The 24,093-nt window shown below is 41.5% G+C and overlaps 1 protein-coding gene across 1 annotated transcript in view; it reads left to right on the plus strand.

Annotated features, from left to right (window-relative positions):
• Positions 1-22,845, plus strand: part of VAT1L (vesicle amine transport 1 like) — a 78,068-nt gene extending 55,223 nt beyond the window's left edge. Inside the window, exons 7-9 of the mRNA XM_066582539.1 lie at positions 10,015-10,209; positions 14,772-14,855; positions 21,391-22,845. Coding sequence (XP_066438636.1) covers positions 10,015-10,209; positions 14,772-14,855; positions 21,391-21,489 — 378 coding nt within the window. The 3' untranslated portion in view covers positions 21,490-22,845. The remainder of the gene's footprint in view (positions 1-10,014; positions 10,210-14,771; positions 14,856-21,390) is intronic.
• Positions 22,846-24,093: the final 1,248 nt, after the last annotated feature.

The raw sequence follows: 24,093 nt of genomic DNA on the forward strand, positions 1-24,093 counted from the left end.
ACTAATTCTCTAACTTGCCGGTATCATACAAACTTGAAATTTGCATGACCATTCCTTAGGTCCTAAATAGGAAAAGTAAAGGGGTCGTAACTTCAAGATTCAAGTCTAAGCGTGAAAAATGGTGTGAAAATACGTGATACACGAGATATTCATTTTCTCAGAAACCATAAAGCCTAGGGAAAGGATTTGTATACTGAGGAGAATCTACCTCATCTCTATGTTTATATACTGAGAGGAATCTACTTTACCTCTATGTGTATATACTGGGGAGAATCTACCTCACCTCTATGTGTATATACTGAGGAGAATCTATTTCCTCTCTATGTGTCTATACTAAGGAGAATCTATTTCCTCTCTATGTGTCTATACTGGGAAGAATCTACCTCATCTCTATGTGTATATACTGAGGAGAATATAACTGACCTCTATGTGTATATACAGAGGAGAATCTACCTTATTTCTTTGTGTATATACTGAGGAGAATCTACTTCACCTCAGTGTATATACTGAGGAGAATCTACCTCATCTCTATGTGTATATACTGAGCAGAATCTACCTAATCTCTATGTGTATATACTGAGGAGAATCTACCTCATCTCTATGTGTATATACTGGGGAGAATCTACTTCACCTCTATGTGCATATACTGAGGAGAATCTACCTCGTCTCTATCTGTATATACTGAGGAGAATATAACTGGCCTCTATGTGTATATACTGAGGAGACTCTACCTCATTTCTTTGTGTATATACTGAGGAGAATCTACCTAATCTTTATGTGTATATACTGAGGAGAATCTACCTCACCTCTATGTGCATATAATGAGAAGAATCTACTTCACCTCTATGTGTATATACTGAGGAGAATCTACTTCACCTCTATGTGCATATACTGAGGAGAATCTACCTCGTCTCTATCTGTATATACTGAGGAGAATATAACTGACCTTTATGTGTATATACTGAGGAGAATCTACCTCCCCTCTCTGTACAAACTGAGGAGAATCCACCTCACCTCTATGTGTATATACTGAGGAGAATCTACCTGACCTCTATGTGTATATACTGAGGAGAATCTACTTCACCTCTGTGTATATACTGAGGAGAATCTACCTCATCTCTATGTGTATATACTGAGCAGAATCTACCTCACCTCTATGTTTATATACTGAGGAGAATCTACCTCATCTCTATGTGTATATACTGAGGAGAATCTACTTCACCTCTGTGCATATACTGAGGAGAACCTACCTCATCTCTATGTGTATATACTGAGCAGAATCTACCAAATCTCTATGTGTATATACTGGGGAGAATATAACTGACCTTTATGTGTATATACTGAGGAGAATCTACCTCATCTCTATGTGTATATACTGGGGAGAATATAGCTGACCTCTATGTGTATATACTGGGGAGACTCTACATCATTTCTTTGTGTATATACTGAGGAGAATCTACCTAATCTTTATGTGTATATACTGAGGAGAATCTACCTCACCTCTATGCGTATATACTGAGGAGAATCTACTTCACCTCTATGTGCATATACGGAGGAGAATCTACCTCGTCTCTATGTGTATATACTGAGGAGAATATAACTGACCTTTATGTGTATATACTGAGGAGAATCTACTTCACCTCTATGTGTATATACTGAGGAGAATTTACTTTACCTCTATGCGTATATACTGAGCAGAATCTACTTCACCTCTGTGTACATACTGAGGAGAATCTATCTCAACTCTATGTGTATATACTGAGGAGAATCTACTTTAGCTCTGTGTATATACTGAGGAAAATCTACCTTGTCTCTATGTGTATATACTGAGGAAAATCTACTTCATCTCTATGTGTATATACTGAGGAGAATATAGCTGACCTCTGTGTATATACTGAGGAGAATCTACTTCACCTCTATGTGTATATACTGAGGAGAATTTACTTTACCTCTATGCGTATATACTGAGCAGAATCTACTTCACCTCTGTGTATATACTGAGGAGAATCTACTTCCTCTCTATGTGTCTATACTGAGGAGAATCTACCTCTTCTCTCTGTGTAAATACTGAGGAGAATCTACCTGACCTCTATGTGTATATACTGAGGAGAATCTACCTCATCGCTATGTGTATATACTGAGGAGAATATAACTGACCTTTATGTGTATATACTGAGGAGAATCTACCTCCCCTCTCTGTACATACTGAGGAGAATCTACCTCACCTGTATGTGTATATGCTGAGGAGAATCTACTTTACCTTTGTGTATATACTGAGGAAAATCTACCTTGTCTCTATGTGTATATACTGAGGAGAATGTACCTCATCTCTATGTGTATATACTGGGGAGAATATAACTGACCTTTATGTGTATATACTGAGGAGAATCTACCTTATCTCTATGTGTATATACTGGGGAGAATATAACTGACCTCTATGTGTATATACTGAGGAGACTTTACCTCATTTCTTTGTGTATATTCTGAGGAGAATCCACCTAATCTTTATGTGTATATACTTAAGAGAATCTACTTCACCTCTATGTGTATATACTGAGGAGAATCTACTTTACCTCTATGCGTATATACTGAGGAGAATCTACTTCACCTCTGTGTATATACTGAGGGGAATCTACCTCCTCTCTATGTGTCTATACTGAGGAGAATCTACCTCCTCTCTCTGTGTATATACTGAGGAGAATCTACCTAATCTTTATGTGTATATACTGAGGAGAATCTACTTCACCTCTATGTGTATATACTGAGAAGAATCTACTTCACCGCTATGTGTATATACTGAGGAGAATCTACTTCACCTCTATGTGCATATACTGAGGAGAATCTACCTCGTCTCTATGTGTATATACTGAGGAGAATATAACTGACCTTTATGTGTATATACTGAGGAGAATCTACCTCCCCTCTCTGTACATACTGAGGAAAATCTACCTCACCTCTATGTGTATATACTGAGGAGAATCTACTTTACCTCTGTGTATATACTGAGGAAAATCTACCTTGTCTCTATGTCTATATACTGAGGAAAATCTACCTCATCTCTATGTGTATATACTGAGGAGAATATAGCTGACCTCTGTATATATACTGAGGAGAATCTACTTTACCTCTATGTGTATATACTGAGGAGAATCTACTTCACCTCTGTGTATATACTGAGGAGAATCTACCTCCTCTCTATGTGTCTATACTGAGGAGAATCTACCTCCTCTCTCTGTGTATATACTGAGGAGAATCTACCTGACCTCTATGTGTATATACTGAGGAGAATGTACCTCATCTCTATGTGTATATACTGAGGAGTGTATAACTGACCTCTATGTGTATATACGGAGGAGAATCTACTTCACCTCTATGTGTATATACTGAGGAGAATCTACCTCATCGCTATGTGTATATACTGAGGAGAATATAATTGACCTTTATGTATATATACTGAGGAGAATCTACCTCCCCTCTGTGTACATACTGAGGAGAATCTACCTCACCTGAATGTGTATATGCTGAGGAGAATCTACTTTACCTTTGTGTATATACTGAGGAAAATCTGCCTTGTCTCTATGTGTATATACTGAGGAGAATGTACCTCATCTCTATGTGTATATACGGAGAAGAATATAACTGACCTCTATGTGTATATACTGAGGAGAATCTACCTAATCTTTATGTGTATATACTGAGGAGAATCTACCTCACCTCTATGTCTATATACTGAGAAGAATCTACTTCACCTCTATGTGTATATACTGAGGAGAATCCACCTCATCGCTATGTGTATATACTGAGGAGAATCTACCTCATCGCTATGTGTATATACTGAGGAGAATCTACCTCATCGCTATCTGTATATACTGAGGAGAATATAACTGACCTTTATGTGTATATACTGAAGAGAATCTACCTCCCCTCTCTGTACATACTGAGGAAATTCTACCTCACCTCTATGTGTATATACTGAGGAGACTCTACTTTACCTTTGTGTATATGCTGAGGAAAATCTACCTTGTCTCTATGTGTCAATGCTGAGGAGAATCAACCCACCTCTATGTGTATATACTGAGGAGAATCTACTTCACCTCTATGTGCATATACTGAGGAGAATCTACCTCGTCTCTATGTGTATATACTGGGGAGAATATAACTGACCTCTATGTGTATATACTGAGGAGAATCTACCTCATCTTTATGTGTATATACTGAGGAGAATCTACCTAATCTTTATGTGTATATACTGAGGAGAATCTACCTCACCTCTATGTGTATATATTGAGGAGAATCTACCTCATCGCTATGTGTATATACTGAGGAGAATCTACCTCGTCTCTATGTTTATATACTGAGGAGAATATAACTGACCTTTATGTGTACATACTGTGGAGAATCTACCTGACCTCTATGTGTATATACTGAGGAGAATATAGCTGACCTCTGTGTATATACTGAGGAAAATCTACTTCACCTCTATGTGTATACACTGAGGAGAATCTACCTCATCTCTATGTGTTGATACTGAGGAGAATATAGCTGACCTCTATGTGTATATACTGAGGATACTGTACATTATTTATTTGTGTATATATATTAAGGAGAATCTACCTCATATTTATGTGTATATACTGAGGAGAATCTACCTCACCTCTATGTGTAAATACTGTGGAGAATCTACCTTATCTCAATGCGTATATGCTGAGGAGAATCTACCTCAACTCTATGTGTATATATTGAGGTGAATGTAACTGACCTTTATGTGTATATACTGAGGAGAATCTACATCCCCTCTGTGTACATACTGAGGAGAATCTACCTCACCTTTATGTGTATATGCTGAGGAGAATCTACTTTACCTTTTGTGTATATACTGAGGAAACTCTACCTTGTCTCTATGTGTATATACTGAGGAGAATGTACCTCCCCTCTCTGTACATACTGAGGAAATTCTACCTCTCGTCTATGTGTATATACTGAGGAGAATCTACTTTACCTTTGTGTATATGCTGAGGAAAATCTACCTTGTCTCTATGTGTCAATGCTGAGGAGAATTTACTTCACCTCTATGTGCATATACTGAGGAGAATCTACCTCGTCTCTATGTGTATATACTGGGCAGAATATAACTGACCTCTATGTGTATATACTGAGGATAATCTACCTCATTTCTTTGTGTATATACGGGGGAGAATCTACCTCCTCTAAATGTGTATATACTGAGGAGAATCAACCTCATCGCTATGTGTATATACTGAGGAGAATCTACCTCGTCTCTATGTGTATATACTGAGGAGAATATAACTGACCTTTATGTGTACATACTGTGGAGAATCTACCTGACCTCTATGTGTATATACTGAGGAGAATATAGCTGACCTCTGTGTATATACTGAGGAAAATCTACTTCACCTCTATGTGTATATACTGAGGAGAATCTACCTCATCTCTATGTGTATATACTGAGGATAATATAGCTGACCTCTATGTGTATATACTGAGGATACTGTACATTATTTCTTTGTGTATATATACTAAGGAGAATCTACCTCATCTTTATGTGTATATACTGTGGAGACGCTATCTTATCTCAATGCGTATATGCTAAGGAGAATCTACCTCAACTATATGTGTATATATTGAGGAGAATAAAACTGACCTTTATGTGTATATACTGAGGAGAATCTACATCCCCTCTGTGTACATACTGAGGAGAATCTACCTTACCTCTATGTGTATATACTGAGGATAATCTACTTTACCTCTGTGTATATACTGAGGGGAATCTACCTTGTCTCTATGTGTATATACTGAGGAGAATAAAGCTGACCTCTATGTGTATATACTGAGGAGAATATAGCTGACCTCTATGTGTATATACTGAGGAGACTGTACCTTATTTCTTTGTGTATATATACTAAGGAGAATCTACCTCTTCTCTATATGTATATACTGAGGAGAAGCTACCTCTTCTCTATGTGTATATACTGAGGAGAAGCTACCTCTTCTCTATGTGTATATACTGAGGAGAAGCTACCTCTTCTCTATGTGTATATACTGAGGAGAAGCTACCTGTTCTCTATGTGTATATACTGAGGAGAAGCTACCTCTTCTCCATGTATATACTGAGGACAATCTACCTCATCTCTATGTGTATATACTGAGGAGAATATAGCTGACCTCTATGTGTATATACTGAGGAGAATATAGCTGACCTCCGTGTGTGTATGCTGAGGAGACTGTACGTCATTTCTTTGTGTATATATACTAAGGAGAATCTTCCTCATCGTTATGTCTATATACTGAGGAGAATCTACCTCACCTCTATGTGTATATACTGAGGAGAAGCTACCTTATCTCAATGCGTATATGCTGAGGAGAATCTACCTCTTCTCTATGTGTATATATTGAGGAGAATATAACTGACCTTTATGTGTATATTCTGAGGAGAATCTACTTTACCTATGTGTATATACTGAGGGGAATCTACCTTGTCTCTATGTGTATATACTGAGGAGAATATAGCTGACCTCTATGTGTATATACTGAGGAGAATATAGCTGACCTCTATGTGTATATACTGAGGAGAATATAGCTGACCTCTATGTGTACATACTGAGGAGACTGTACGTTATTTCTTTGTGTATATATACTAAGGAGAATCTACCTCTTCTCTATATGTATATACTGAGGAGAAGCTACCTCATCTCTATGTGTATATACTGAGGAGAATATAGCTGACCTCTATGTGTATATACTGAGGAGAATATAGCTGACCTCCATGTGTATATACTGAGGAGACTGTACGTTATTTCTTTGTGTATATATACTAAGGAGAATCTACCTCATCGTTATCTCTATATACTGAGGAGAATCTACCTCACCTCTATGTGTATATACTGAGGAGAAGCTACCTTATCTCAATGCGTATATGCTGAGGAGAATCTACCTCATCTCTATGTGTATATATTGAGGAGAATATAACTGACCTTTATGTGCATATACTGAGGAGAATCTACATCCCCTCTGTGTACATACTGAGGAGAATCTACCTTACCTCTATGTGTATATGCTGAGGAGAATCTGCTTTACCTCTCTGTATATACTGTGGAGAATCTACCTCATCTCTATGTGTATATAGTGAGGAGAATATAACTGACCTCTATGTGTATATACTGAGGAAAATCTACCTTGTCTCTGTGTGTATATACTGAGGAGAATCTAGCTCATCTCTATATGTATATATTCAGGAGAATATAACTGACCTCTATGTGTATATACTGAGGAGAATCTACCTCACCTCTATGTGTATATACTGAGGAGAATCCAATGCTCCTCTAAGTGTATATGCTGAGGAGAATATAACTGGCCTCTGTGTGTATGTACTGAGGAGAATATAACTGACCTCTGTATACATATATTGAAAGGCTGTAAAATACAAAAGTAAGCAGCCATTGACTGCAGCGATGGAGCCAATCTGGCTGCTATCAGCGCTGAAAGATCTCGTGAACGGGCAGTTGCTCATTGGAGCAACTGCAATTGAAAAAGCACAGCTGCTCCAGGAAGAGATAGAGATGAAGCCCCGCAGGGCTTTGGGACTTCCCCATAGCAGAGAGAGAGAGAGCAGGGCTACAGGAGATTAATCTATAGCCTGTCTCTCTCCCCCCTGTCTTGGGGATCCCTGAGGGATATCACCATAGCGCAGAGAGATGATGGGCGGGGCCAGAGAGACTGGTGGGATTATAGGGCTTCTCCAGAGATCCCCCCCATAGCAAAGATAGAGGTGGTGGGGCTAGGTGGCGGTCCATAGAAGAGGTGCTGTCTATGTACTGAGGACATATATAAACTAAAGCTGGGTCCACATTAGATGTAAGAATGTTAGATATTTAACACTTGCCATCTTTAATAAACTGAGGCACATCATTTTTTCTGTCTGTTTCAATGGTTTTTGTTGTGTTAAAGTATATATCATAGGAGATTGAAAAAAAAAAAGTTTTGATCATTGGGGGCCCAGCTGCTGAGACCCCCATCAATCACTAGAACGAGCCAGCTGAAGCATTCATCCAAGCGCTCTCACTGCTCTCTACCTAAAAACAGACTCAATAAGAAGTCAATGGGTAATTTTCAACTAATGAGCAATTGTATTGCTTAGACGAGTGATTCAGCTGGCTCGGTCCAGTGATCAGTGGGGGTCTCGGCATCCAGAACCCCAGCAATCAAAACTTTGACGTGTCATAAGTTTTTGGAAAGCTCAGTTAAACTTTAAGCCCATAACACAACAAGGCATATTTTTACATCCTGGGCATGCAGGGTTTCTATGAAACTGGAACAGGATTCGATCCCACTCCATACAAGGCGTGTATCGCCTGCCTTCGACAGCTGACACCCGTCTATAACAGCCATGATTAGCACTCATGCTGATTGCAGCTGTTAACTCTTTAAATGTCGCTACCAATCCTGGCAGCAGCATTTAAATGCCCCGATTGATGTTCAGGGGTTCCGAACAGTCCCCTTATGATGAGATCACAGGCAGCCACAAAAGTTATCAGCATTGGGTTAAATTTTGCTACATTTGTACATCAGCTGAACACACTGATTTTAGTGGCATTGACTGGCAATCTAATGTTTATGGGGGCCTGATAAGACAGACAGCACGCTGTGTTCTGCCCGGGGAGCGCTGATTATATTGTTTAAGCTGTCAGCCCTGTGGCAGAGCAAAGGGAATTTATTCAGAGAACAGTGGGTGGTCTGTTCTCTAAATACAGCTCCCGGCGGCTCACACGCCACTAATTGGTACTAATAGGCATTAGTACCAAGTAGTAGTTTATGCAGAATGATCGCTCAAAAGTAGGGATGAGCGAACGTGTCCGTTACGGACACATCCGCACCCGGACACCGGCTTTGCCGAACACTGCAGTGTTCGCGCGTAAGTGTCCGGGTGCCGCCGGGGGGCGGGGAGATGCGCGGCGGCGCGGGCGGCAGTAGCGGGGAACAGGGGGGAGCCCTCTCTCTCTCCCTCTCCCCCCCACTCCCCGCCGCACCCCCCCGCGCTGCCACGGCGGCCCCCGAACTTTTTCGCCCGAACACTGAAGTGTTCGCAAAGTTCGGTGTTCGGGCGAAAAAGGGGCGGAGCCGAACGTGTTCGCTCATCTCTACTCAAAAGCCATCTTTCGAGCGATCATTTTTTTGTGTAAATGCACCTTAACAAATAGGCCTCATTATCTGTTTTCGTAAGCCAAAATCAGGAGTGGATTCAAGAAAGACAGGAAGTGTACGCTCTTCCATTATATTTTTCTGTGGTCATGATTAGAGATGAGCGAGCCTACTCGCTAAGGGCAATTACTCGAGCGAGCATTGTCCTTAGCGAGTACCTGCCCGCTCGGAAGAAAAGATTCGGCTGCCGGCAGCGGGCGGGGAGCGGCGGGGGACAGCGGGGAGGAACGGAGGGGAGATCTCTCTCTCCCTCTCTCTCCCCGCTCCCCCCTGCTCACTGCTGCAACTCACCGCTCACCCGCGCCAGCAGCCAAACCTTTTCTTCCGAGCGGCCAGGTACTCGCTAAGGACAATGCTCGATCGAGTAATTGTCCTTAGCAAGTATGCTCGCTCATCTCTATTCATGATCCATCACATAGAAAATACTGACCAAATACTGCTGCTTCATTTATTTCACTGGAGCTGATGGAAATAGCTGAGTGCTTGTACTCTACCTTTTCCGGCAGTCCCATTACTATGGGGGGTGCAGCAAGTCCACAGTAAGGAGGACGGGGGAAACAGGATTGTTGAGACCCCACCATTCCGATGCATAGGTGCTAAAAGTTAATTCTGGTGCACCCGCTTTAATAACATTATTTTGAGGAATTACAATTTATGAAATTCTTTACTGTTTTATGTGAAGTGGAATCGCAGCTCGGAAGAACAAAAACCTTTTGTACATACATCATAGTGTGTATTACGTGTAGAACAAATCTGTGACACCTCCAAGCCTAATACATCATATCTTTGTACTTTCAGTGGTGGCAAGTGGAAAAAGTCAATCCCATTAAATTATACGAAGAGAACAAAGTTATGTCTGGATTCTCACTGCTAAACCTTCTGTTCAAGCAAGGACGGGCTAATGTCATAAGAAAGGTTGTAGACAAGCTGCTTGACTTGTACAATCAGAAGAAGATCAAACCATTGGTGGATTCCTTGTGGGCGCTGGAAGAGGTATCCTCATCCTATCATTAGAAGTGTTCATAATGCCCAGATCTTGACTAGATTAAAGGGCTTGTTGTTTCTCAGTAGAGCTTTGTGCCGTATACCAAGTGCTTGTGATGATGCTTGATATCTGCTATCTGACATTGATCAAGAATACTTGATTTCTGTGGATGCAGTTCCTCTGAATTAACAATCTTTCCCAATGCATTGAAGCTGGGTTATAGCTAAGCCTACACGTAGGGCATCAGTTTTGAGCAGTGTTATCATGAGCCAACCAACAGCCTCCAGGAAACTCGTTGACTTTGCAAAGTCATTCAAATTAAAGCAGGGGTATGCGTGGCAAAAATGTCCACAGAACCCCTTATGGTGGTTTCACATCCGCGTTGGGAATTCTGTTTTCCTGCCTCGTTCGGGGAGGAGAAAAGGGGAATCCCTGTGACCGAATGGTTCGATCACTGAATGGAACTGAACGGCACTAGAGGGACCCCATTGACTATAATTGGGTCCGCCTGCGTTTTCAACGGAAGAAAAAGTGTTGCATGCAGCGCTTTTTCTTCCAGTATTTTGAGCTGGATCTGTACCCGAAACCTCCAGCTGGAGACGCCAACGCAGATGCAAAACCTGCCTTAGATTTGATGATTTATACCAATATCAATGAATAAAAAGTTTGTATGTAAACCCACCTGCACACCAATGATACAACAACCAAGTACAAACTAAATCATGATTTTGACACATAAAATACACAATTTGTAAAAAACACTAACACTAAATGGCAGATCAGGAAGGTCACCCTGATACATAATCAACCTACCTTAGGATCCCCTATAATCAAATCTATTAATTCATAAAACAGCCCTAGAATTACAGTACAGGGACATAAATACATTATACCTGTAGAAGCAACAGTATAGATAGTCAACCTATAAATCCAGAGTTATGAAAATCACAATGTAATTAACAAAGTAGACTGTGAAAGAAGTTCCCTCCCATAAGCCACAATACCACTGGTACTATGCTATATGATGAGAAAATCCCTTGAAAAGTCAGGCAAATACAGGGGAGAACAGAGGGAAAAGTACTCCATGCCTATTGCCAAGGAATGGAGTAGGCTAACAAAAAATATTTTACTTCTGCATTGGGCAGAGAATGTTAAGCTGTGGTGAAGTCATGGCGGTCTGGTGCAAAAAGAACAAAACAATAAGCCTGCAGTTGACTATGTTCTGTATGCACACAGACTTTTGCCAAAGTTACACACTTGCCCACTGCACAAACTCGCTAAATGGAGGAGGTTGCCGAGTAACAAACTAAACAAGTAAAAAATACAAGCCTACATCTTATATAGGCACAGGATCAAGGCAAAATCAACTGACAGACAAGAATGATAACGTCAACCTGCTGGATGACACAAAGAAGTGCTATATAATAAAGTGTTTGAAAAGACTCAACAATACATGCTATGTATGGATGCAGGTTTCTATAGCAGTTACATGCTGGTACATTGCGTAAACTCAATGAGCGACAACAGTTGCCTGGTGACAGAATAAACAGGTGAGAAGTATTGTCAGGCAAATATACAATTCTATAGCTACCAATTCCATGAAATAGCTTGCGAGCGCATTGCACAATGTACGGTAGATAGGCAGCCCCAGCCGCTAGAGATACCATATCCAGCTAGAGCTATTATCAATTGTATGGGACAATACTGTCCAAGGAAATATTTGATATGACCAGACAATGCTTGCTATCCTGAAATCCGTAAAACATCATGTCTACATCATTACACATCTATTGGTCCAATAAACCAATCAACTAGCTCTTGAATGGTCATACACAAAGATAGACCCAGCATAGGGGAAAGCAAATACCTAAAAAACAATGAATCATGAAAAAATGGAGAACCTCCTTCCATCACAGCTCCCCTCATTAAGTTATGATAGACTCCACAACCCACCGAGGTACCCTTCCCTCATCTCCCGTCTCTAATATGCTGATTTATAGCACTTCCTACACCCCAATTGAAGTAAGGTGGGCTCAGTGCTTATTCACCTGCCTGATAACCCATCCGTAATGACACCCACTGTAAGTTCTGTTTAGTGGATCCTAAAGGCCATGACCTGATTGGCAGTCATTGGGGTGGCATGGCAGCACAGACAAGCAGACAGGCAATAGCGTAGCAGAGCCAAGCTGGTCTGAGGTTTGAGGCAATGTAGCAGAGGTGAGCAGACTATGGCTTGACCTGTTTTGGCAGTTCACAGGACACAGCTAGAACAAACTGCATTAATACTTAGGCAAGGCAAAGTGAGTGAAGTCCCAAAGTACAAGGGGGCTATTATACGAGCGCTGTTAATAGTCATTAAACAGCGCTAATTGCTGGGCAGTACCTGTGCTAGTGTAATGGCAGACTAAATAAGGCAGCTAATGAGTTATTTAGGAAACATTTTTGCAATAAAGATGAAAGACCAGAAAGGATTGTAATGTCAGAGAGGACCATAATGTAGTAAAGTTACCTTTACACGGAACGACTATTGGGCGCATAAATGCCCAACAACCATTCGACAGACTACTGCCTGACTATCGCTTCTGCGCTTACAGAGGAGCGATAGAGGTTCAAGTAAGTAACATAGTTTGTAAGGCCGAATGAAGACAATGTCCATCTAGTCCAGCCTGTTTATCCTCCTGTGTTGTTGATCCAGAGGAAGGCAAAAAACCCCAAGACGCAGGAGCCAATTAGTCCCTTTGGAGGGAAAAAATTCCTTCCCGACTCCCTAATAGCAGTCAGACTGTTTCCTGGATCAACCCCTAATAGTTCCTACCTGCCTGTATACCCGGATTAACAATTAAGATTTATAGCCTATTATATCCTTCCTCTCCAGAAAGACATCAAGTCCCCTTTTAAACTCCTCTACGGATTTTGCCATCACCACATCCTCAGGCAGAGAGTTCTACAGTCTCACTGCTCTTACAGTAAAGAACCCCTTTCTGTGTTGGTGATGAAACCTGCTTTCCTCTAGACGTAGCGAATGCCCTCTCGTTACCGTCGCAGTCCTGGGTATAAACAGATCGTGGGAGAGATCCTTGTATTGTCCCCTCATATAATTATACATAGTTATTTGATCACCCCTTAGCCGTCTTTTTTCAGGGTAAATAATCCCAATTTGGATAGCCTCTCTGGATATTCCAGTCCCTTCATTCCATGTATAAGTTAGGGGAGGTGGAGTGTGCCTGCTGACGGACGCTCTTGTTTAGACGGCCCAACAGGCACTTAGTTTTTATCTCTGCTAAAAGCCAAGCAACTCCGGCAGGTGAGCGGCAGCCACGTGTACACGTGTACACGGGACTACTATTGTCTAAATTCACTGTTTCCTGTGATAATTCGAACGATAATCATCTTATGTAAAGGTACCTTAGTAACGCGTGCCTGCAGGATCATAGGGTGACCTGGCTAAGACCACTGCGGCGTACACAGCTAGTGAGATAGCGCAACTTCTAAAAAGATGTAGAAGGATGATACCGGAATCGAGAGCTTAGAGTAACACCATCCCTTGTAGGAGGGAAAATTAGTGGAAACTCCTATGGTCTTCTTTTCCACTCACTTATTTGCACATAATCAAAAAAAGAGGTGTTCAAATTCCCTTTGGCCATTGATGAATGGGGACAAGCTGAGTTGGCCCCCCTCTCCATGGACCCCATAGCAATCACATGGGTGTGAGTATAGGTGGGAGGAATGACCTGTCTGAGTCAAGAAAAATGACTCCGATTGACAATGTAATGGCCATTAAAGATTAAGGAGTCAAAACGACATGTTTTTTTTGTCCTTGCCAAGCCATTGCTTTGCTGGCAAAATAATGCACCTTGAACCACTGTGTTCAATTGGATCAGTGCTGCAAGCACATGAATAGGATGCTGCAAACAGCAACATATATCTGAGCTTCCTGGGCTCTGATTAGTAGAGTTGAGCGAATGTACTCTGCCGAGCTTGATACTCGTTCGAGTATTAGCGTACTTGATGGTGCTCGTTATTCGAACGAGCATCACGCCGTGTTGGACCCCGCCCCAGTTTTTGGCTCCTCCCCGCTGTGACGTGCCTGTTTTGGCTCCTCCCCGCCACAGCGTGCGTGTCAATGGCAAATTTTTTGGCTGGCAGGCAGGGGGGAGTGAGAGAGAGAGGGATGGGGAGAGAGAGGTGGAGAGAAAGAGAGAGATAGAGAGATGGGGAGAGAGAGAGCGAGCACACAAACCAAGAAAGAAAAAAAAAGCTCGGAACCCGGCGTCCCACGTACAAAAATGCTCGAGTCTCCCATTGTAGTCAGTGGGGTTCGTTACTCGAGTAGAGCTCTCAAATTTTCCGAAAAGCTCAACTCGAATAATGCGGACCCGAGCATTTGGGTGCTCGCTCATCTCTACTGATGAGTGAGATTTAATTTAGTGGAACTTGAATAGTAGCATTATTTGGATTATAATGTCATTTACAATAGCCTATCACCATCTGCAATAGGTTTATTGCTCTTCGAACACCACAGGTACATGAAATACGTCTCCAGTAAATATCTATGTTCTTGGAATTTCAGGTCAAAGAGGCAATGCAAAGAATCCATGACAGAGGTAATATTGGAAAGCTGATTTTAGATGTGGAAAAGGCTCCAACCCCGCTGGTAAGTATTATGATCATTCATTCTTTGTGAATGATTAGCATTAGCGTATGTCCAACAATCAGCTCTACTGCACTGACTTCCTGGTGGGCTTCCAATTATTGACTGCAGCCAATCAGAACATTAGTATGGAGAATGAGGGAGATATACAGTGCATTTGTGAAGTCTTCAGACTTTTTCACTTTTTTTTTACATTTTGTTATGTTGTGGCCTTGTGCAAATTAAAAAAAAAAAAAAGTTTTTCCCCTCATTCTGCAGTCAGTACCCCCACATTGACAAAGTGAAAACAGAATGTTAAAAAATCTGTTTTTGTTTTTTTTTATGAAAAAGTAATATTTTGCATTGACATAAATATTCACACTCTTTGGTATGACTTTTGAAATTTAGCTCTGAAGGCCTCCTGTTTCTCTTGATCATCTTTGACATGTTTCTACACCTTGATTGGTGTCACCTGGGGTAAATCCAGTTGATTGGACGTAATTTTAAAAGACACCCCATGTCTATATAAGATCTAACATTTCACATTGCATATCAGAGCTAAAACCAAGCCATGAGGAGAAAAGAACTGCCTGTAGATCTCAAAGATGGGATGATGTGGAGGCACAGATCTGGAGAAGGCTGCAAAACATTCTGCTGCACTAAAAGTTCCCAAGAGCCCAGCAGCCTCCATAATTCTTATATGGAAGAAATTGGGAGCAACCAGGACTCTTCCTAGAGCCCCCAACCTACCAAACTAAATGATCAGGGAAGAAGGGCCTTGGTAAGAGAGGTGACCAAGAACACAATGGTCACTCTGGCTGTGCTCCAAAGATTCTGTGTTCAGATACGAAAATCTTCCAGAAGGCCAACCATCACTGCAGGGCTCTACCAATCTGGGCTTTATGGCAGAGTGACCAGAAAGAAAACGTTCCTCAGTAAAAGACACATGAAAGCGATCTGGAGTTTGCCAAAAAGGACTTTCAGACTGTGAGAAACAAGATTCTCTGGTCTGATTAAACCAAGATTTAACTTTGTGGCCTCAATTCTAAGCATTACATCGGGAGGAAACCAGGCACTGCTCATCACCTGCCCAATGCCATCCATACAGCGAAGCATGGTGGTGGCAGCATCATGCTGTTTTGTTTTGTTTTAGCAGCTGAGACGGGGCGACTGGTCACGGTGGATGAAAAGCTAATTAGAGCAAAGTACAGAAATATTTTTAATATCAGACCTCACACTGGGCAGAATGTTCACCTTCCAGAAAGACAATGACCCTAAGAACACAGCCATGACAACTTTGTGAATGTCCTTGAGTGGCCCAGAAAATAGCTAGAGTAAGTCACCATTCACTGAAAGACTATTGTTCCTGTGTGAAAGCACAGGAGCAATAGTCATTGAGACAGCAGTCAGTCATCTTGTCTAAAAGTACCCTCAGTTGCTGTGACTTGGTATCTGTTTCCTATGTCCAGTTGCAATCAAAATTATTGAACCCCCATTGTAAGTTAGTTTCATTTGCCAAATTTACAAACTTTCAGCTGTATTCAAAAAACAGTCGACGAAGAACAGTTAACAGAGCTCTAGCCAGTCTAGATACTTTGTGTTTTATCTCAAGCACACCTGCTGCAACTAATGAAGCCCTCAATTAGTTGCATCAGTTGTGCTTTAGACACCTGATTTACAAATGTGTGCTCTTATGAGAGTTTCTATTCAGGGGATGAAATAATTCTGAGGCTTCAATAGACATTTTGCGTTGAATTTGAAGAAACTACTCGTTATATTGAGCAATTTAAATTATATTTGTTTGACTCTTTTTTTTTTTTTGCAAACTGCTGAAAGTTTATACATTTGCAAATAAATCTAACTTGCAGTGGGGGTTGAATAATTTTGATAGAAGATCAAGACTTCACACAAGAAAATTATAAAAGAATTTATATTTCCAGGTACTTTTCCCGATTCAGGAAGATACATTCTGTAGTCACTAGGAAATATTTCATCAGTATCGCTCTTGTGCACCACTGTGGATTAAACTGGGAAAAACTTCCATCGTGCTGTGTTAGCCTGTGGCTGATAAACATCTGATGTGAATGAAATCCTTCCTCCTGCCTCCTCCGGCATGCCAAGAGCTAAATATCACAGACCACAAACAGCTTTTGCCTGTGCATTGTTAACAGAATAAATCTTCTCTCGGAGCCGCTGAGTTAATGCAGGCTGACACTGCTGATGCCGAGTGTGATATTACCACATGCCGTTGCAGTATGCAAACAAAAGATGATTTTACCAATTACCCTCTGGGCTTTTGTTCCTATAAAAAAAAAATCCCAGAGCAGGACATGTGTGAACGTAGTTGATGTACTGTCACTGCATCTACCATATGGCACAGCCGAAACCAAAATTAGTCAATATGCATCTTACTTACTCATTTTTCTTCCACCCTATAACACTAATTATTAGGGGTCCTACAATGTCAAGACCTTGAAATGTCGCTTGGCCTGTTTCCTGCGTAGCATATGGTCTGCCTCCTTTCTAATACTCTTTAATGAGGTTCTCTGCTTTGGACAGTTTCTAATTTTTAAGAAGAGTCACAATTAGCTGATCACGAAGTGTCACCTAACTGGGATCCAAAAAATGTAATTTGTGGGGAAACCTGAACGTAAGGCCTCTTTCACACGGGTGACAAAGTCGCGCGATTTTGTACCGTTGCTACAATGCTACAAATCACATGTATGAGAAGCCCATGCTTTCTATGGGCTACTTCACACATGCTATGTTTTGTAGCATGCTACAAAATGACACAAAAACCTCACGGGTCCCGCTATGTGCACGCGACTCGTGAGGTTTTGTAGTCCATGTTGCCATATGGAGCCTTCCTCTCTGTTGCATCGCATGAAACCATGATTTTCATGTGGCATGATGCTACTTTGACATTAGGAAATCCTACTGTCAAAGCCCTAATCTAAGCCCTGGCTGCAAGAAAAAAAATACACATACATCACCTGTCCCACGTTGTCAGCCCAGTCACATCTTCTCCCCGGGTCCCTGGCAGTGATCGTCTCCTCTTCTGGCCAGGGATTCAAAAATCGCCACCTCCTGGAAGCGCTAGCTGTGATTGGCTGACGCTTAGCCAATCACAGCCAGCGATCGATAAATGGCAGTGATTCAACCAATCACAGCCATTCATCGAGTGCTGGCTGTGATTGGCTGATGCCAGCACTCAATGAATGGTTGTGATTGGTTCAATCACTGCGATTCATCGAGCGCTGGCTGTGATTGGCTAAGCGTCAGCTAATCACAGCCAGCGCTTGCAGGAGGTGGGGATTTTTGAATCCCTGGCCAGAAGAGGCGAAGATCACTGCCGGGGACCCAGGGAAAAGATGCGACCAGGCTGACAGCAGGGGACAGGTGATGTATGTGTGTTTTTGGTTTTATTTCTTATTCAGCTATGGCTTATTTTCAGGGAAGAGCTTATATTTCAAGCCTCCCCCGAAAACCTCACATGTGGTTCTACAATGTCGTGGTATCACCGCAATAAGTTGTGGTGATATCGCACGGACCAGCGATGCGATATCGCTGTGATTTTATTGCATCGATGCCGTGACGCCCGTGTGAACGAGGCCTAAGTGTTCAGTTTCCTTGCAGTGCCTCTACTGGGGAAATATAGCATTACACAGAGCCCATTCAGAACAATTGAGCAGATTTATGAACACTGTCTAAAAGAAAAACTGTCATTGTTGCCCGCAGCAACCAAGAGTAGTTTAAATTTTTTTCCAAAGGACTATGAGGGATGAAAACTGTGTTGTGATTGGTTGCTATTGGCAACAAAGACAGATCTTCTTTTAGACTGTTTCATAAATCTCCTCCAATGTATTGTTTGTGCAATGCAGAAAACAATGGGTCCTCCAAAATGAGAGAGACTCTTTATAACCGCTCTCCATTCTAACCAAGTTATATGGATCCTGTACTGAAGAAATACCCCACCACCGCCTCAGATTAACCCAGAGTTCCTTAATAAGTTATGTGAAATAGTCTTTCAAAACTGGACAACCCCTTTAAATACTAACTTTGAAGATTTCAATCATGTATGCTTTCCAATCTCTGAAAGTATCCTAAGTATATACCTAGGTGCCAACGGTAGTCAATGGAAGGGAAATGTACAACACCTATAGAATGTCACACAAACACAAGAGGACATGCAGACCCAATAGTGACATTGGTGCATGGCTGTCATTTGGGCGATAGGTTCTCAGTGTAAATTTGGCCATAGAACTGGACAGTCATCAGTGGCATGAACAAACTTCTAGTTTGGCCTCACTTATGATCACACTAAAGAAGATACTGCCACAGTATCTCTGCAAGAGCAATTGGATAACTTCTTTGTCCCACACGAATTTCCTAAAGTCATGGACACCATTTTTTTTTCCATTTAAATGCATGTATTTTGGGCTGACAATCATTTTAGCAATAGGGTTTCATTACAAATTGTTCACCATTTGCCTTCTGCACTTTCTACATTCCAATGTATATAGAAACTGAGTCTCAGTAGGAGATCTGTTGGGAAGGTGGGACTGACTGCTTGGTTTTCAGTCATTTTCTCTTCTGCACTTTTTTTCAGCTAATTTATGTATGACCACAACAAAGATAAACTTTGTGTTAAGGTTGTGCGTCTGGGACCTGTGGTTCTACAGGTTTCGTTGAGCTGGCTGGGTGTGGTATTCTCCACCAGCCTATCCCCCTTGTTTGCTGCAGATAAATACCAGCAATACTTGTGTAGAGATTGCTGGTCATTTTAGTGCTTTATATATCACTGCTAATCCCACTCAGAGCTGGTGTCGTGCATGCTTCTCTGAAGTGTCTCTCTCCTTCCCTGAAGACAGTCTGGACACCTGTAGTCCTTGTCTGTATCATATGCAGACCACCTCTTTCCTTCCCTTTGACAGTTGCGGCCTCCAGACGTCTTATGTCTTGTGTGTGTCAGATGTGTGATGCCTGACACTGTTCCCTATGTCCGCACAGTGGTTGACTCTTTATTTTCCTGGTGTGAGGACACTTGGACTGGCTATGGTTTACCGTCTGTATGCATGTGAGGTCTGGGTAGGGTTCCCATTATATGTTGTATGCACAACCATGTATGTTGGTGTGAACAGCGACATGTTTTGTAAAAGTGGCCAGACAAGTACTTTATGTGCAGTTCTGTTCTATGTGGTTTGTGTTACTCTGTATGTTGGTGTGAACAGCAACATATGTTATGTCTGTGCAAGTGGCCAGGCGTGCTTTATGTGCAGTCCTGTTCTGTGTTTCAGTGTGTGTGAACAGTGTCTTGTCTTGTGTTTTGTGCACTTCTCCAGGCTCCTACTCAGGGTTAGCCAGGTCCCAGACGAAGACAATGGGGCCAACCTTATCAGGACAATCACCCCACTTTTAGGCAGGGGTTCCCGACTTTCCCTAGTTAGTAAAGGACAATGGTCCTTCCATCTTGCCTGGAGAGGTGTAGTTTGTCAGTGCAAATGCAGTTTTAAATCTTACATCCGTATGGAGGTGTGGCGCTTTAGTGCACCAAGCAAACGCAACACTTTGTTGTGGTCATAAATTATCTGAAGAGAAGAGGCAAAAGAGGGAGCAGAGAGAAACTGAGCCATCAGTTCATATGCATCTTCAGCTTTCCTATAAAGGGAATAAAGCAGCGTTTCCGATTTTACATCATGTTTTTTACATTATGGAATCCATTATAAAAGAAATGGTGGCATGCAGCAATATGTCATATTACAGATCTATTATCTCCTACAAGTATGACTGTAGACACACTTGAAGCTGCCATACAGGTTCATGCTGTTGTCAGGTTCATAAGGTCAAGTAGAGGGGGTCCTGATCAGGGAACCTCCCCTCAATTTCATCCTTTTACCTAACAGGACATTTTCAAAGGAGTTGTCCTTTATGTTGGCTGTCTTATAAGATACATAGTTCTCACAAACTCCTGATAAAGCTATAAAGTGACCCCACTGGTAAGTTCAGCACGGAATATTAGTGTAATGGAGAAATTTAGCATTTTGTTAGTCATCCTTTCAATAGAATCAGTCACTACCACATAATCCCCAAAATAAGTTCACTAGCCAGCAGGGGTTAAAAATAAATCCCTTTTAATGCCCTCTCTTCTCCTAATCAGTCCAGTCCATGTACAATCTGTACCATGATTCATCCTATGCTGTATGCAAATTAGCAGAGAAGAGTCATCTGGTTGAGAAGAGTCCTGCTGATTTATTAGCTGTTGAGCAAACCAAAAGCCATCTGTTAAGAAAAAGAGGTGTTGTTAGCCTGGCTGCTCATAGATCAGCATGACTCTTCTTGACCAGATGACTCTTCCCTGTTGATTTGCATACGGTGAATTGGGAGAGATTGACTTTTAAATTCCTTGCTGGCCAGTGAAGTCTGTTTTGGGAGCAAAATGGTGATGACAGGTTCCCTTAAGATCTTGGGTATATTTATATACTAATATGTATATATGTTTGGACTCTGATGACTGATGGTTTCCACCAGCTCTGCTCATAAAACTTTTGCTTGCATGTAGATGGCTAACGACAGTACAGAAACCAGTGAGGCTGGAGAAGAAGAAGAAGACCATGAGGGTGACACTGAAAATAAGGAAAGAATGCCCTTCATCCAGTGATAGAGGTTGTGACTGACAAAAGATTTGAAGACGGAAAAACTCTCTTCTGTGCATCAGTGAACAAACTTGCTGTAGTACACTGTGTGTTGTAATTGTCTGCAGTGAACTGAGCTACTGTATAAACCGTTGTGTATATTGTGGCAGTAAGTGCCTACTTGGCAGCCTTTAGTAAGTGTAGCAATGTGTGAAATAGGCCTGTGATACACTATTAAGATGCAGGAAAAATATGTATACAATTTATATCTGGACCCTTCACCTCTTTGCTACTAGAGAGCTTAGGACAGTTCTTAAATGAGGACCCCCAAATGAATACCGTGCCGATTTATCCAGCTCCTGTTGAATTCAATGCTGCCTCAGATTCCCATGCCAGGCCCGTTGACTAAACGCTGCCAATGAGCCAGACTGCCACCCCAACTCAAGTGCCAACCTTTTTTTAGTATTACTTTGTTCTATAGTTGTGCCATATAGTCATCCAAGTCACTTTTATACAACAGCGGCTTAACCCTGGAAAGGTTTTGGGGTGAGGAAATTGCCAAGTGGATTATTCCCATGATTAGAGCCTTATCTCATTTTCTCATTGTAGAGAACTAGATGGTCACACCTTCATCACAGTTCTTTCAAAAAGAAAGACCAGGTCTAAAGTACAAGCATTCCTTGGCCTTCAGTTCAAGTAGTCTCTAAGACCCCTGCAGCCACTTTTATAGCAATTTCTAATTTTTCCTGTTCAAAAATACCTCAACCTAGTTTGCAGTAGAAATTTACAGCTTTATTATGATTACTAAAAGTATTTCCACCTAAAGTCACCAGTAAATCTAGGTACATAGTCATCATTTTTGCTGCCATTATAAGGGCATGAGCGCCATTGAGGCAGGCCATGTGACTGGACAACAGGGGCCCAGTCCTGGTTGGCCCCCCATCTCTTTTGCTATTAGTTGGCAAGAACCAATACAGGACTCCACTCCTCAGAGAAAATGCCTTGTTAGCAAACAGAGGGGTGGGGAATTGATCCAGGGTCACCGAATGGGGGTGGAGGAGAAAACAAACTCCAGGCCCTTAGGCTATAAATGATAAAACCCAGCACCATAATAGAGGGCCATGTTTGTTATGGCCAGCCTTTATTCTGTGTATGCTATCAGTCCAATGAGGTTGTCACTCTTGAATAGCAAATATGTCCACTAATATCATAGTTTCTTAAAGTACTTTTTCGGGACTTAAAGCGACTCTCCAGTTTCAGAACAGCATTCTGTCCCAGGACTAAGTGATCGGTATATGACCTGTGCTTGTTCTTCTCTGCCGCCCATTCAATCTGCTTTTCCTGGTCTTCGGTTGTCCAAATTGGCCAGTGCAATTTTTTAGCTAGCCAATGCACAGTCTGTACTGCTGTCTGATTAGACAGTGCTGGTCATGTGAGTAGCACTGTCCAATCAGCAAGTATAGTATATTAGTAGTCTACTACCAATGTACTTTGGGGATTAGGCAATCTGGCAGTTGCGTTAGTCACCTTTGACAACTGAAAATGGGATCTGGAAACAGCAAATCGTATGGACGGCAGAGAAAAAGTTCAGGTAATATACCTCTCAGAATTTTGTCTTGAAATGGGAGATTTACTATAGGTTGTCAATTTCAGAATTGTGAGGGTCTGACTCATCGAACAGCTCAGGCAAGACATGTGTCCCTTCTTCAATCTGTGACGTCATGTTCATTGGTCACATGGCCCTTCTGCAGCTCAGTGTCAGGGCTCATTCCCACGGCATTTTTGCGGTCTATATTACATGCGTAATATGGATACCATGAACCCCATTGATTTGCATTGGGGTATTCGGACATGCATTTTTGATACATGTTAAAAAAAATCATAGCATGTCCTATTTTGGTCCGAATTACAGACCGGAATTACCCATTGAAGTCTATAGAATCAAGGGACCTTCTTGAGATTTAAATTTTTTTTATTTTTTGCGTGTGTGAAAAAAGCAGTGGATATGTGCGCAAAAAAAAAAAACGCAGTAAGTATGCACAATTTCAGTGCGTGAAAATGTATGATTTTCACAGACAGAAACTGCATATGCCCGTGTGAATGAGCGCTCATCCAATTGGTCGGGACTGATATGTAATACTAGGCTTAGCTACTTTTTAGTGCATGGCGCTGTTACTGGTATACAATGAAGAGGCCGCAGCGCCTGTTCAAAGTCCCAGAAAACATCTTTAACGATTTGGATTTGTCATTCTGAAATCTGGGAAATTTAGTGACAACCCCGTTGGAGTGACAGCCATTTTTGGAAATAAGTGGAAAAATTGAATTTGTAACAACTTTACGCAGGAGGACGACTCATGAACTTATATTTACTGACGATTTTATGATGTTGGAGGAAAATTCTTTTCTACTGCTTCGTTACACTTGTCTTCGATAGTCTCGTTATGTAAGATAGTAGAATCCTGTGAATTCGCTTCATCGTTTGATGTGCATATAATGATAGCAGACATCTTTACGCAGGGAAGGAAAATACAAGATCGATGCCCTGTAATACACTTCTGTCTTTCCCCTCAGACCCCATAATAGGAGGAACACAATGGAGAAGATTTATGAAAACTGTCTTAAAGAACAAC

This window comes from Eleutherodactylus coqui, chromosome 11 (genome assembly GCF_035609145.1).
Source record: "Eleutherodactylus coqui strain aEleCoq1 chromosome 11, aEleCoq1.hap1, whole genome shotgun sequence".
Taxonomy (NCBI): Eukaryota; Metazoa; Chordata; class Amphibia; order Anura; family Eleutherodactylidae; genus Eleutherodactylus; species Eleutherodactylus coqui.